This window comes from Mastigoproctus giganteus, chromosome 10, assembly GCF_048544385.1.
Source record: "Mastigoproctus giganteus isolate SK-2022 chromosome 10, ASM4854438v1, whole genome shotgun sequence".
In the NCBI taxonomy this organism is placed as follows: domain Eukaryota; kingdom Metazoa; phylum Arthropoda; class Arachnida; order Uropygi; family Thelyphonidae; genus Mastigoproctus; species Mastigoproctus giganteus.
Genome location: NC_143584.1, coordinates 104,919,290 through 104,936,552, shown reverse-complemented (window position 1 = coordinate 104,936,552; position 17,263 = coordinate 104,919,290). Strand labels below are relative to the sequence as shown.

General features: G+C 37.3%; 1 protein-coding gene across 1 annotated transcript in view; it reads right to left on the bottom strand.

Moving 5' to 3' along the window:
• Positions 1-17,263, bottom strand: part of LOC150079200 (caspase-3-like) — a gene marked incomplete in the record, with an annotated part of 195,330 nt that overhangs the window by 64,645 nt on the left and 113,422 nt on the right. Inside the window, 1 exon segment of the mRNA XM_090384135.1 lies at positions 9,914-10,084. Within this exon segment, the coding sequence (XP_090240261.1) occupies positions 9,914-10,084 (171 nt within the window).

The window sequence follows — 17,263 nt, the reverse complement described above, 5'->3', positions numbered from 1 at the left end:
TTTATTCAAGCCAGAAGAAAAAGACATGCCCATATTTTCTGCATGAATGGAGGCAATGTGCCTACAGTTATCAGTTTGCTTGGCTTGATTAGGATTGCTTTAAAAAGATATTTGCAGGTTTTTTCCTTAGAGAGTTCATAATTTGACTTATTTTAAAACTTCTTTTGACTTATTTTAAAATTAGAACTTTCAAATTCAGTTCCTGATTTTAAAATCATGAACTGAATTTGAAGATGAGTCTGTGCCATTCACTGGTGACTGCTTGTACTTTTCAATTTGGTAACTCTGAAAAAGTGCTCATATTGCTTTACTCACCACTTCTAACCTCTTCTTTAAAGAGACTTGTCAAAGGTTGCCACTGTTCAAAACATTTAATGTTCTAGTTATGAATTTGATTAAAGATGGCTAAGGTGTACACAAAACATGCTTCAAAATCTTTTTTTATTTCACTGACATACACCGACTGAAACTGTTCAAATCTGTCTTTCCTTTTGGCACTTCTTTCTAGAGTAAATTTCCACAAAGCATTCATACACTTTCGTAGGAAGATATGCAGCTCTCTTCTTCAGGGCACAAATCAATAGATGATAGATTGAGCACTGAGAGCTCAATCTCCTCGTTTAATACCCATGCTACTCCAGTTTATAGGCGACAATAAGAGGCTCATTATCAATACTGTGTGCCAGACAGTTTTTTGAAGGCATTCCAAAATTTTTCAGATTTTTCAGAAGAATATGTCTAATGTTGTACCCTATAAAATCTCCTTTCCTATAAAATGAGCTACAGCATAGAATCACTCTGTTTACTCCCGTGCCTATTGTTTTCATTCTTGCACAACCTTTTTTTTTTTTTGTTTGTTTGTTTCTTTGTTTGCTTGTTATTTTGCTATCTGGAAACATATGGAAACACTGCATCATAGTAACCCAATCTGACAGATTACTATGACAGGGACCAAGGAATTGGATGCAAAAAAATAATTCTGATACCATATCCTTGGATTTCAGGAATGCTTTTGATACTGATGCACATAAAAGACTGCTGTATAATCAGAAGCAACGTGGCATTAAAGGCAAGTTACTGCTATAGATAATGGAATGGTTAAGTGGAAGACCAAGTGGTTATCAATGGGCACTGCTCTTCATACTAATATCAGTGCAGTCCCAAGGGTGCATTGTTAGACCCATTATTGTTTCCAATATTTATTAATGATACTGATGAGATATATCAGGCTTAATGTCAAAGTTTGCAGATAATTAGCATAGGCATGTGATGCAAGAAAGCAAGCTTATACAGCACCAGCCAAAAAAAAAAACCAAAAACCTTCCGATTTCACCCATCCAATCACTCCAAAAATTTGTCAACTCCTTCCTTGAATTTATTTAAGCTATCAACTTCCACCAAATAGATGGAAGTTTGTTCCAGCAAATCAACTACCTGCAGGCTAAAAGCAAATTTCCACACATCTATTCTACAACTGCCTTTCCTCAATTTGAGTTTATGCCCCATCAGGTTTGTAATCTGAGCAAGAGGAAGAATACCATCAGCATTGAGCCTGCTCATACTATTCAAGGCCTTGTACACCTCAATCAGACCACCTCACAGGTGCCTAATCTCCAGACACTGCAATTTGCAGAACTTAAGCCTTTCTTGGTAAGAGCACCCCTTTGTTGTTCTCCTCATCAGTCTCGTTGCACTTCTCTGTACTTGTTCTAGCAACACTACATAAAATGAGGCCTCCAGACCTGTCTGCAGTACTCAAGGTGTAGCCTGATGGTTGCCTTATACAAGGGGATAATCACCTTCTTATCCCTGCTAGCAAAATTCCTGTATATCATTGGCAAGATCCCATGACCTGCTCTTGCAGCTTGTCTGCACTGCTCTGAAAACTTGATATCTGGCTGCACAATTACTCCCAGGTCTTTTTCATTCGCCACTACCTTCTGGAGTCACTGTTACCCATATGCAGTACTTTGCATTTGTCAATGTTAAACTTCAGTTGTCACTTCTCAGCTCATCTGATGAAATATTTGACAAATGTATAATAAACTACACTATCATTAAAAAAAATAATAAAAATAATGAATAGACAGTGCACATATTTTCAGTTCTCAAAAGTCATGCTCATATCTGCAAATAATACAGAGATTCTCAATAATCCAAATGCAAACTTATGCCAAATGATAAATAGTAATGGGAAATATAGTTCAAATGACCACATGAAAGCACAGTAACTCTGCTTTTTTCCTCATTTCCAATAGAATGTTGCAACATTCAACTTATACCTTTGTTTAGAAGTATTAATGTCTAAATGAACTATATATAATAAAGATTCAATCAGTTAGGACTGCTAAACTGTCAAGATTAAATATTTATTTCAGAACCAATCCGTTATTATAGATTTACCAGTTCCCCAAAGAGTTATGCTACAGATCTGATTGCTACTACACTTCTTGTAATCATCTGCAATGGTTGTAATACAATGTGCAGCTATTAAATAACAAGACTATTGCAATAAAATAAATATAATGAAATATTTCGTAACTTACAAGTTATCCCCTTTAAAATAATTGTGTCAGGCTTGCACACACACACACACACACACACTGTTCCATGCATTTCTTCTAAGCACAGAAACATCTCTAGAAGTCATCTTCTGTAAGCCCTTTTAACACTTTGGTCATTTTTTTCTGAATATCTTCAATGGAATGAAAGGTTTTTTTATTTATTTATTTTTTTTTATTATTTTTTATTTTTTTTATGTAAACCCCAAACACAAGAGGTATTAGAATCCAGAATACTTAGTACCGCACTTGGGTTGGAGGTTGAGAAGATGAAAGAAGATATCTGTTGACAATGAACTTGAACTTCTGTAGACTGTAATTTTCAAGAAATACGTATGAAGGAAGGTTGTTCCAGAAAACAGCAGTTGAATGAATAAACGAGGAAGATGAAAAGTTGATTCTGTGAGTTTGAAGTTGGACAGTAAATGGATGTTGGCTGGTGATGGCACGTGTTTCGACTGTTTTGAAAGAGAGAGTGGGAATTAGAGAAGCCAATTCGGAAGAACAGTGCCCATGGAAGTATCTGTAGAAAGGCATGCAGCAGAAACAGTACGTCTATGAGACAGAGTGGAGAGACTCTGTTAGAGATAAATCATTAATTAACTTAACTGCCCTCTTCTGAACAGAATCAAGAAGCCTGAGAGAGGTTTTGGGGGCACCACCCCAGATGTGGGAACAATATTCCATGGTAGGGCGAATTTGCGATTTGTACAGTGTGAACAGCTGTTTGGAAGAAAAGTAACGCCGAGAGCGAAAGAGAAAACCAAGTTTTTTAGATGCAGAGGAAGTATTTGTAATGGGCTTGTACCATGAGAGACTAGAAGTCAGGGTAATGCCCAAAAGAGACATATCATTTTGCCTAGAAACTGGAGTGCCACCAAAGATATAGAAGCATAAGCAAATTTTCAAGCATAATGAGCATAGAAGCAGAAGAATCCTTTTTACGAGATAAGACAAGACTGAGTTTTGGAAGGATTTATATCAACTAAGTTGTCTTTGCCCCACTGGAGAATTACCTGGAGGTCATAATTTAAGTAATTGGTAGCACATTTTCAAGAAGTTGAAGCTGATTGAGCAGGGCAAGGTTTCTCAAATTGGAAAGTGGAATGGATTGGGCTATCATCGGCAAAACTATGGATAAGATTTCCAGTCAATGGAAGAAGGTCATTAATATACAAGAGGAAAAGAGTGGGGAAAAGAACTGAACCTTGGGGGACATCGGCATAAGTGGAGAAGTTAGAAGACGGAGAGCCATCTACCATCACTCTCAGTGAGTGATCAGAGAGAAAACTGGATAACGAATTACAAAAAACAGTTGGCAAACCATAAGCTGGAAGCTTGTTTAGGAGACCTTTATGCCAAACATGATTGAAAGCCTTTGAGATGTCAAGAGAAACTACTTGTGTTTCACTGAACTTTTCCATTGAATTTGTCCATAAATGGGTAACATAAGCCAAAATATCACCAGTGGATCGACACTTATGGAATCCATACTGGCGACCGTTGATCAGACGGAAGGTTTCTAGGTAGTTTACGAGTTGGCGGTTAATTGATTTCTCCATTACTTTAGATAGATGAGAAGTAATTGCAATGGGACAATAATTGGAAGGCAGGGACTCGTCACCCATTTTAGGAACTGGCTGGATATAAACAAAGTTTCAAGCAGAAGGAAAAACACCTTTGGAATAAGAAAGTGAAAAAAGGTGGCAAAGAACAGGAGTATGTTCAGGAGCACAGATTTTGAGAAAAGTGGAGAAATACCATTGGGACCTGGAGCTTTCTTAGCATCAAGATTCGTCAAAATCCTTCTGACATCCTTTTGACGGAAGACCACAGGAGGCATTGAATGAAGCGTGTTGGGAATCGTGGGAGGTGTTTTACTATTATTATTAATACACGAGTGGGAAGAAAAATGGGATGCTAGCAGGTCAGCTTTATCCTTGGCTGAAGTGACAACAGAACCATCTGGTTTGGACAGAGGTGGAAGCAGAGATGGGCAAAAGTTGTGGCTAATAGCTTTGTTAAGAGACCAGAATACTCAGCTACCATTAGGGCAAGAAGCAAGTTTTCTACTCTTAGCCTGTTCAAACTAGTTTGTACTGATTAATAACTGCTTTACAACTGTTGCGAGCATTGGTGTAAGCAGAAAATGAAACTGAAGAATTAGAAACAAGCCAATTACAATATGCAACGTTCTTCTCTTGAACAGCCTTAGCACATTTATTGTGCTAAGGATTGTCCAGTATTTTAGGTAAATGAACAATCTGTGCAAGGTCATTAGAAATTGCAAAAGCCTCAGCATCACGACCAGCTGGGTTGGTGTGACTAGAAAACGGAAGCCAGCTGGTGTTGTGAACATTAAAATCACCAAGGAAAATTATCTCACTGTTAGGAAAGTTGGACTGGAGAAAGTCAAGTTGCAAAGAGAGGAAGTCAAAGAGCTCCAAGTGATTAGTGCAGTTGGGAGAACGGTAGAAACAACAGATGAATTTGACACAGTGAAGTAGAGAGATTTTAAGCCAGAGAAGATCGAAGAAAGGAGATTCCAAATTACCAATTCCCTGACATCGGAATATGACATGGGAATATCGGAATGGACATATGCACATGTACCACCTTTGAGGTGACAGGAATCATACAGCAATTAATTTGGGCAACTGAGATGAGCAGTAGTTGAATCAACCAATAACTGAGATTCTATCAGAAAAAGTACATGGGGTTTGGCAGACTGCAAGTGGAAATGGACTTCGTTGAGATTAGAATTCAGACCATGTATATTTGTGTGATGAATTAAGGGTTTGGGATGTTTAGATCTTTTCATAGATAAGCTTACTCTACAAGTTTGACAATTCATGGTATATTCAATAGTAAGAAAAAGTGTGTGGGATAGGCTGTATGAAGTAACGAAATTTTTGGATATGGCATACACGTGGTAAGAATATACCCAGATTTTTGAAATAACGTGGCCTCGACAATGCCCCCTGCATACATACTACTCGGACTCCCTCCAGTCACTATCTGGCAGAGTAGAGGTAGCAAGATTATACACTAGCTGATCCAGAAGCCTCCTAGAGAGTTACCAATAGGTTCGGTCAGGTGTACTAACTAGTGGCCGGCCTATGAACTCTGTTTTAGTTTGTTTGTTGTTTGGATTTTAGGAGCATTAGCAACTAAGGCCATATTGCTCCTGGATATTCGGTAGTCATTCCCTGACCTTTCCGCATCCTCCGTATTTGGTGGTGACGGGCTCGAACCCTGTTTTAGTGCTGTATCCTCGAAATGTAAGGAAGATTTCTCACCACGATGTTCATCGTAACCTCAAAAGTCATCAATCATACTGCATGATGGAAGAGATGGAGAAGGGTTGAGCAGAACTTAGCTCTGGAGATTAAAACATGGGTTCCACCACTTCAAGCCACCAATAAGCAAAGTGGTGGTATTACACTGGTCGATAAGAGTCATCTACCACCTAGTACTGCCTGTAACACAGAGGGGCGATTTAGACTCCCAGGCAGCAAGTGCAGCTTGTCTGGCATATCTGAGAGAATGTCTGTGACAACCTCAAGAACTGGGTTCCTCTAGGTACATTTTTAGTTTAGGGAAAAGAAAAAAAATCCCAAGGGGCTAGGTCTGACAAGTACAGTACAGTACAGTGCAGTGCAGTGCATGTTGACACACAGAAATTTGTTTTTTTGCCAGAAACTAGTGAACAGAGAGGGCATTGGGTGCTAAAGCATTATCTTGATGGAACATCCAACCATCCTTCCACAATCAGATCTGTTCCTTTGAATTTTTTCATGCAGCCTTGTCAGAACTTCAACACAGTATGTTGATCGGCAGACTGATTTGGTGGGATGTATTTATCCATAATAATTCCTTTAATCCCTTCATGGATTATCCTGAGATATCTAATTTTTAGTTTTAAAAGTTATTTGGAACTACCCGAAATATCTTGGGATACAATAATACCTGAAGCAAACAATAATACCTCCAAATTTAGGACTGAATCATTTTCTTGAACATTTATCTGGCTAATGCAAAATTAGCCAGATAAATTCTGAGATTTCTTGGGATTTTCTTATGTCTGGCAGCAGACAACTGGCTTTCATTTTACTTATATTTACTTATTGTACAGCAATGTCAGAACAGTAGCTCAAGTTCCTATGTGTCACCACTAAGCAAAATAAAATTCGCCGTCCTAAATGCTGAATAAGCGTTAAACAATTAGAAATCTAAATCAAAAAATATTTCGGCACCCTCTTGAACTGCAGCCCATAAGCAATGCTTACCTCGCCTATCCACTTGTGGCAGCCGTATGTCAGAATGTAGTTAGTTCACGATTATTGCTTGTGGTGGGAGGTTACACTGCCTGTGCGTTCCACTTGATTTTTTTAAATTTATTTATATAATGAGTAGTGAAGAGTGTTTTTCTGTTCCTTTCTTTTAGCTCAAGCGCTAATTTATTAAAAAAATCTGTATAATTTGCAAACTTTTTGACATACATGAGATAACTCGGGATAGCCCAAATGGGTTAATTACTTCCATATATTTTCCAATAAAAACTTTATAAAAACCATACAATGAGTATTCGCATGATGCATACTTATAATCTGTAAAATAAAAAAAGTCAATCTGTTATGGCACATTTTCAGGAAAATAATGTTCCAGGAAGGGGTTAATATCTAAGAACACAAGAAGCATGGTTCTCCTTTTTGTGTTCTTAGATATTAACCCCTGGAACATTATTAACATCATTAACATCATTTTCAGGAAAATAATGTTCCAGGAAGGGGTTAATATCTAAGAACACAAGAAGCATGGTTCTCCTTTTTGATATTCTTGTTTTCTTTGTTGTTTTTGTCTGTGAGATTGAAACATCTTCATAAATTTTGGAGTACTCTCACTCTTTGATCTTCATTCAAAATTTTCAGCACCATCTTGACACACTTTTCTCATGCCTAAATTTTCAGTTAAAATTTAGTCCGTTTCTTTGTCCATACTGAGTTCTGATGCAACCATTCTCAATGTCCTTACCTGGTCCACATTTTACCCAACATTCATTAATAACAGATTGCCTGGTTGTTCATCATCTTCCACATTCAGTTTTCCTTCTAAAAATCTTTTATGCCCTTCAAACATGCCAGCTCTTGACATTCTATCTTCTCTATAAACTTGACAAAACTCATATTTTGAGGGGTATTTTTCCAGTTGTGTTAAAAATCTGAGGTTGATTCCCTGCTCAATTCTTTTGTCTGTCATTTTTCCAGCAAACTGCAAAACCACAAGGTAATTAAAACCTTGTCTACTGCTGATAAACATAAAAAAGGCACCCGGGGTGGATGGGATCTATCCAGTTATATTAAAGGAGGCAGCAAAGGAAGTAAGCAAACAATTAGCCATAATTATGAGAGCTTCCTTGGACTCAGGGGATGTACCCATGGACTGGAGATGTGCAAAATGTGACCCCAATTCACAAAGGAGGATCAAAGGGCGACACAAGTAATTATAGACCTGTTAGTTTAACTTCTGTTCGAGGGAAATTAATGGAGGCACTGGTTAAAGAAGCACTGCAGGATCATCTAGACAAGACTTCAGTTATAGCTCGGACACAGCATGGTTTTGTTAAGGGGAAGTCTTGTCTGACCAATTTGATTGGATACTATGATGTGATCACAAAGGAACTGGATGCAGGGAATAACTTTGATATATATTTGGATCTCAGAAAGTCTTTTGATACTGTTGCACGTGGAAGACTGCTGCACAAATTGGAGCAGCGTGGCATTGGAGGCAAATTGCTGCTATGGATAAAGGGATGGTTGAGTGGGAGAAGACAGAGTGGTAATCAATGGACACTGCTCTTCGTGGACTAATGTTATTAGTGGAGTCCCTCAGGGTTCAGTATTGGGTCCATTGTTGTTTTCTGTATTTATAATGATATTGATGATGGTATATCAGGCTTAATGTCCAAGTTTGCAGATGATACGAAGGTTAGCAGGGTTGTTAAGGACACTAACGACAGTATGCTGCTGCAACAGGATCTAGAAAAGTTGAGCAGATGGGCTGAGAGATGGCAAATGAAGTTGAACATTGACAACTGTAAAGTACTACATATGGAAAGCAGTAACCCCAGAGTAACGTATCAACTCTGTGGTACTACACAGACAGTGGTAGAGAATGAAAAGGACCGGGACGTAATTGTGCAGGCATATATGAAGTTTTGTGAGCAGTGCAGCCAGTCTGCAAGACTAGCTCATGGTGTCTTGTCAATGATATATGGGAATTTTTCTAGCTGAGATAAGGAGTAGATTATCCCCTTGTATAAGGCAATGGTCAGGCCAAACCTTGAGTACTGTATACAGGTCTGGAGGCCTCATTTTAAGAAGGATGTAGAGTGGAACGAGTACAGAGAAAGGCAACAAGATTAGTGAATGGAACGAAGGGTTGCTCTTACGAAGAAAGGCTTAAGTGTTGCAAATTACAGTGTCTGGAGACTAGGCACCTGTGAGGTGATCTGACTGAGGTGTATAAAGCCTTGAATGGTTTGAGCATGCTCAATGCTGATGGGACTCTTCCTCTTGCTCAGAATAATCACCTGAGAGGGCATAAATTCAAATTGAGGAAACAGAGTTGTAGGACACATATGCGGAAATTTGCCTTTAGCCAATGGGTTGTTGATTGGTTGAACAGGCTTCCATCTTTTGTTGTGGAAGTTGATGGTCTAAATAAAGTTAAGGCTGAGCTGGACAGGTATTTGGAATGAACGGAGGGGTGAAATGGGAGTTTTTTGTTTTTTTTTTTGGCTGATGCTGCATAAGCTTGCCTTCTTGCATTGTATGCCTCTACTAATTGTTAATGCTAATTTATAAGCAAATGTGCGTGTTGGAACATGACTTGGCAGACAACTAGGCTAAGTTTCAAAGTCAGCTGCTGTGCCTTTGTTTTACAGGTGTGCTCGATGTGTGGTGGCTGCATACAGGCTTGTTATTTAATAGCCACCGTTCATAAATTCAGTAAATGTTAATGCACACACTGAAATCACTGTTTTTTGTGAAACACTTCAACAAAATGCCAGCACATTGGCAGGTGACTTAGTTACCTCCAATCTTCCTCTGAACAAAGTTGCAATCAGCTATCTATGTTTGCCCAATATTATTCACTGAAAATAAAAAGGAAAAAATACCATAACGTTCACATTTCGTGTAACAACGTATGCAATAAGCCAGGGAAAACACTTGCAGTACTTTATTTAAAAGTACTGCAAGTGTTTTCTATAAAAATAATATACAAAAGTGTCAAAAACAGAAATTTGTATTTCTCATAAAAATAAACAAATAAAATTCACCATATATTACCTCTGCTGTAATATTTGTTTTCCAAAATACTTCATATCCTAAATCTCGAAAAACCATGTCAAGTCTAGTAGCATCTAGGGTGGAACCCTCTCGTTGTTCCATACAGCCATTAAAATTAACATTATTGATGAGGGCACAGAGCCCGCGTGGATGAGATGTCATTTTGTAAAACTGAAAAGATTCAACATTTCATATTTAGTAACATGGAAATAAGCTCATTAACCATAAAAGCTAGATAGCTATAAGGAAATCTAATATCAGATTTGAACATTGATTTGATTTTTTGATTTTTGATCATTGAATTTCAGTTGCTGGTCTGGTTTGAATTTGGGGAGTACAATGTGTATAGAAAGTACATATAGGATAGGGAGGGAGAAGGGGTTATGATGTTAGTTAAGAAACAAAATCTAAAGAAGTGCATCCAGTTGACATGGGTGGACAGTGCAATGTTGAGTCAGTCTGGTGTGACATAAGCACTGAGAAAGAAAAACTGAAATTAGGAGTGTGTTATAGGAATATTGACTCTGATGAGCAAAATGAACAACTGTACAGAGAAAAGGCAGGTCAGTAAATCAGATTAGATTGTTTTATAATGGGTGATTTCAACATCCCAGATAATGACGAGAACTTGTGAATTGGTCGCTCGCACACTAGCAAGTCTTTTGTGGATTTATTGGACGATTGATTTCTACAGCAACATGTTCAAGTGGCAACCAGAGAGAGAGAGAGAGTAATACGCCTCATCTGATTATCAGCAGTGATTATTCATGTATTAAGAATCTGCAGATAAAGGAACCACTAGGTGCCAGTGATCACAGTGTACTCATGTGAGATTTAGTTAAAGATGTAACTACAATCAGGGGTAAAGGGAAGGGTTTTGCTTTTGTAAAGGTGACTACAGTGGTCTGAGACAGTTTTTAAATTCTATACAATGGGACAAACTGATGATGTTACCAACAGCAAATTCTAAATGGGAAGCATTCAAGGAAATAATCTTGGAAGCTACTAGGCTTTTCATACCATCTAAGAAATACTGTTCAAGGTTTAGGCCTAAATGGATGTCAGATGAACTGAGACTCGTGGCAGAAAATAAAAATACATGGGATCAGTGGTGAGCTATAGTGTGCTAGCATGGGTTCACAAGAGCCCATTGTTATTTATTTTTGAAAATTTGCAAGCCCATTGTTGAAGCGATTATTTATTTTACAAATAAAATCCTGAATTTAATTATTGAGTATCTAGTGTCGAAACTACGGTGGGGAGAGCAGGGCTCCAATCCCCCAGCATTTTAATGGCACAATCGACCAGTTATGTATTTTAAAATTGCTTCATTTTTGAGTTAATTACAGTCAGACCCCTGTTTAACGAACTTCATAGGGAATTTTTTTGAATTCCCTTAGTTTCTATGGAAACGTTTAAAATAATTTCCATAGAACGGATTACGATATACAACTTTGTGTGCATTGTCCTCACCTCTGGCCTTTAGGTAATTAGAAAGTGTGAATTAAGGGTGAAAGTGATTACTGTCCCACAACGTTAATGGTGTCTGTAAAACCTATGCAGCCACATTTGAAGAGAAGTCGCGCTAGCTAATATGCTTTCAATATCCAGTCAGAGAATTAAGAAGATTCCCGACACGATAATAGCCTCTGGTCAACCTTTGTTGTGACAAGAAGTCATGTTTTTCGGAGAAGTGAGTGATCCATGCGTTTCGGTAAATTAGTAGTAGTAGCATGTGATGCAAGAAAGCAAGTGAATGAGCTTATGCAGCATCAGCCAAAAAAAAAAAAAAAAAACACAAAAAATTCCCTCCAAATGCCTGTCCAGTTCCTCCTTAAATTTATTTAACCTATCAACTTCGACAACGACAGATGGAAGTTTGTTCCAGCAATTAACCACCCGCTGGCTAAAGGCAAATTTCCACACATCTATTCTACATCTGTCTTTCCTTAATTTGAATTTATGCCCCCTTAGGTTCGTAATCTGAACGAGTGGAAGAATCCCATCAGAATTCAGCATGCTCAACCTATTCATGGCTTTATACACCTCAATCAGATCACCTCGCAGGTGCCTAGTCTCAGCCACTGCTATTTGCAGAACTTAATCCTCTCTTGTTAAGAGGATCCCTTCATTCCCCTCACCAATCTTGTTGTCTTTCTCTGTACGTGCTCAAGCAAATCTACATCCTTCCTAAAATGAGACTTCCAGACCTGTACGCAGTACTCAAGGCGTGACCTGACCATTGCCTTATACAGAGGGACAATCACCTCCTTTTCCCTGCTAGCAAAATTCCATATCATTGACAAAACCCCATGACCTGCCCTGGCAGCCTGTCTGCATTGCTCAGAAAACTTCATATCTGACTCCACAATTACTCCCAGGTCTTTTTCATTTTCTACCACCTTAAGTGTAGTACCACACAGTTGGTACATTTCTCTCGGGCTACTTCTACCCATATGCAGTACTTTGCATTCGTCAAGGTTACACTTCAGTTGCCACTTCTTAGCCCATCTGCCCAAATTATCTAGATCCTGTTGCAGTAGCACACTGCCATTACTGTCATTAACAACCCTGCCAACTTTTGTATCATCTGCAAACTTCGACACTAAGCCTGATATACCTTCATCAATATCATTGATAAATATACGAAACAACAGAGGACCCAACACCGAACCCTGTGGGACTCCACTAATAACATTAGTCCACGAAGAGCAGCACCCATTAATTACCACCCTCTGTCTTATCCCACTCAACCATCCTTTTATCCATTGTAGCAACTTACCCTAAATACCATTCTGCTCCAATTTGTACAATAGTCTTCCATGTGCAACAGTGTAAAAAGCTTTCCTGAAATCCAAATATATGATATCAAAATTATTTTTTGCATCCAGTTCCTTTTTAACCACATCATAATATCCTATCAAATTTGTCAGACAAGACTTTCCCTTAACAAACCCATGCTGTGTCTGAATTATTGCTGCAGTCTTGTCTAGATGATCCTGCAATGCATCTTTAACCAGTGACTCCATTATTTTACCCGGAACAGAAGTTAAACTAATTGGTCTGTAATTATTAGTGTCACCCTTACAATCCCCCTTTGTGAATTGGGGATACATTTGCACATCTCCAGTCCGTGGGGACCTCCCCTGAGTCCAAGGATGCTCTCATAATTATGGCTAAGGGTTTGATTAGTTGCTTTGCCGCCTCCTTTAATATAACTGGATAGATCCCATCCACCCCACGTGCCTTTACGTTTAACGTCAACAATTTCTCCTCCACTTTGCTCTCAGTTATTACAAAATCATTAAGCACCCTGCTACAATTTGATAACCTTCTGCCATTTTCAAACCTTAATAACTCCTCATATGTGAATGTAGATGCAAAATACTCATTCAGTTTGTTTGCTATCTGAGCAGGATCATTAACAGTGGAACCATCGCTATCAAGTGGACCCATCAGGTTCATTCCCTTCCTTTTAGAGTTTATGTAAGTAAAGAAATCCTTGCTGTTTTTCTTAGCATCTTTTGCCAAAGATTTCTTGTAATCTGCCTTCGCCTGCCTAATCTCTTTTGTGACCTGATTACAGACTAGCTTATATCTGCCATAGGCTTCTGAGTCGCTTGATAATTTATATGCATCCCATGCATTTTACTTCTCTGTCACGAGTCTCATTAGTTCATTTGATAACCATTTAGGCCTAAACCTTGAACAATATTTCTTAATAGGTATGAAACTTTTAGTAGCATCCACGATTAATTCCTTGAATGCTTCCCACTTAGAATTTACTGTTGGTAACATCGTCAGTTGATCCCACTGTACAGAATTTAAAACTGTCTGAGACCACTGTACTCACCTTTACAGAAGCAAAAACCCTTTCCTTTACCCCTGATGGTAATTATATCTTTAAGTAAATCCTGAGTACGCTGATCACTGCCACCTAGTGGTTCCTTTATCTACAAATTCTTAATACACGAATGATCACTGCTGATAACCAGATCAAGAGTATTACCCTCTCAGGTTGCCTCTCGAACATTTCGCTGCAGATTTCTCTGTCTATGTTTACATGGTCACAGAGAAGTAAGATATGTTACTACTCTGTGGTCACAGCAGCTGAATATTTGAGTGATTCCGATATTTTGCACAGTATTGAAAGAACTAGTGACAGTAGCAATGTCGGGCAGGGATGAGGCAACTAAGATATTAAGTAAACTTTCTGAAGATGAAATGTTGGAAGATTTGGAAACCGCGTCGAGGCTTTCACTGTGAAGAAAATGTTCTAAAATATAATGGCATACAGGCAATAATTAAAAAAAAAAAAAAAAAAAACTGCATCACCAATCTCTAAAAAACCAGCACGAGTTGAGGATGATTGCTAAAGAACTTGATGTGGAAACTATAAAGTTCAGTCCTGTGTTTGGGCCACAATGGGCAGCTTGTAGCTTACAGACGGCAATTGGGGGTTGGAAAAATTATCCCACTTTGTGCACACATTTTGAATCAGAAAGTTAATTAATTATTCTGGATTATTAAACCGACTTTTCAATCTGTAATTTCTTAACGATTTAGCACTAATGATCGACATCCTGCACGAGCTTTACCTTTCAGAAGCTTTACATAATCACTATGGTAAAAGCAGATAAATTAATTATTCTAACTATCAATGCTACCGCTAATTAGAAAAATTCCGAAGGAAATTATGAAGCTAAAATTAAGAGTGTTGAAGTTGAAAGAATTTGAAGGAATCGAAAGTAAGAACACATTTAAAAAATTACCTCGTGACACGTTATTAAGGATAAGTTATTAATGCAACAGAGTGATTTTAAATTAAATAAAGATACTACTGACGATGAGAAATTGAAAGAAATTTTAAACATGTGCTACCTGGAATCGTGGAATATGAAAGAACTTTCGTCTCCGTGGCAAGATGGTGAAAAATGAATAAGAAATTTAAGTTTTCTGATAAAATATGATATAAAAATTAATGATTTTGTTTATTTTTAAAATTGAGTAAAATTCCCTCTTCAATTATAAAAGCCAGAAATATCTTTGAAACCATTACGATTAGCAGTGCTTTCAGTGTAATGAATAATATTGTATAAATGAATGAATAATGTTGACAATTAAACACATTGCAGATTATGCTGACCATACATCTAAATGGAAAACCATCACTTCAATTTGATCCGGATCATTATGTCAAATCATTCCTCTGTAATCTTGGCTCAGCTATTGAGCAAAGCAGAAGAATCTGCGATTATTGTGTAACTTTTCTAGAAGAGGGTTTTTTTTTATGTAATATTTGTTTTTATATTGTAGAATGTTTTGTGATATGGGAAATATTTCGTGTTATTTTTTATTCGCAATATTAAAATTTTATCATGGCAAGAAGGGGAGAAAAAAAAAAAAAAAAAAGTATCCATTATATTTCCCTAGTTGTTAAAAAAAAAAAAAAAAAAAAAAGAGAGATGGAAAAAAAGTGGCGCATGTACCTAGCACACGTGTTAGATGGTTTTATGTGAATCCTTCACATTTATTTTAGGTATTTTGATTTGGATATTGATTACGAAATAGAGCTTTTGTATTGTAAATATTTTATTGAACATTCGCAAATTTTTATAATTTCTGGAATTCATACAATGGATTTATGATAACTAAAGTAATTGATGCGTACCTGCGATTGTAACGTATCTAAATGTCTAGAAAACAGCGTCGATTGAAGTACCGACCTTGTGATTGAAACAAAATACGCAGCTGTTTGGGGCACCTAACAATGGAATGTTATGAAAATGCGAGACGAAAAAATAAATTGTTGACAAATATTTGTATTGTCACAATCATACTTACTTCAGGAAGTATGATTGTGACATACTATTAAAAAATTCTAAAAAGTTAGAACTCGAGATACTATCGTATCCAGGTGTCATTGTAAAGAGGGGGGGCATGATGACCAGGCTGATTCGAGATATACCAGTCACGAAAAATGCGTCGTGCATTTTAATCATACTACTAGAACCCATGAACGTGTGATTAGAACTACAATGCCAACCTTTGCAACAACTAATCCAAAACATCTGAAATTTTGCAGATAATTGCTGGTCTGGCAGCCCATATCCATACAGTACAGATTTTGATAGAACATCACAGCATTCAGTACTATTTTTGCTTTAGTTGAGAAACTAGAAATTTTCACCTTACTGAAACTAACATTTCATCACACTCTATCTATAACTAAACCATTCAGTCACTGATAAAGTATGATGACAATAACATTCACTATACAGGTGCCTTTCCTACATGTGTTCAATCTGTTGATATTCTAAAATGACATGAAAATAGTGATGTCTTCTCTCACAGCATTCTTGAATTTTGTGATTCTATGGTTGCATAATTGCTATCAGTTCACAGAAACTGGAGGAATCATGCACTGGAATTTTCAATCATCTGTGACAGTTTTTTCCAGTTATAATGGACACCGGTGATGGTAGTCAGTTTCAGATGTGGGCTGATTGTCCTTTCCTGATGCTGAATAACCTGTATCTTCACACTGTCTTGTGATATCACAGAGAATTTAGTCAAAATGAAATGTTATCAGTGCTGTGTAGACACAATACTCTCCAAAGATCATCTTGGTATTGATTTTTATACAGAACAGGAAGAGCTCCACAATCAGCATCTTGATTTCATGTTAACATATGATTCTAGTACAATAAAAATAGATTCTCTAACTTATACCACTTTTTATTCATAAAGCATTAATTATGCAAAATAGATAATGTGAGCATCCCTTCTGGAACAAATCCAATAAACATGAGGGTCATCAAGATTATGTTTTTCAATCTACTTGCAAAATTTCATAGTCCTAGGTGCAACCATTACCAAGATATTCAGTTCTGATGGTTGCAAATTACAATTTATCTTCGCTAACAAAAATAGTTCGATAGCATAATTGGTTATTTTTCTTAAAATTTTACAAGGGCACAAAATAATCAAATACAGAACAATGTGGGAGAGGGAGCCATTTTCATGCATAAGTTGGGAACTGCATACAAAAAAATTAAAATACTAAAAATTTTTCCAAATGTAGGGGTCTTCTGCACAGTAATTGGGGCTGGCTAGTGGGAAGTATTAGTTGGCAAGTTCAAGGGAGAACTAGACAAACATTTGGAGTGAATGGATGAGTGAAATAAGATATTTTTTTTTTTTTTTTTTTTTGGCTGATGCTATGTAAGCTTGCTTTTTTTGCATCATATGCCTCTGCTAATGCTACCTTTGCAACAGATAATCCAAAACATCTGAAATTTTGCAGATAATTGCTGACTAGCGGGAAGTATTAGTTGGCAACATTGCATC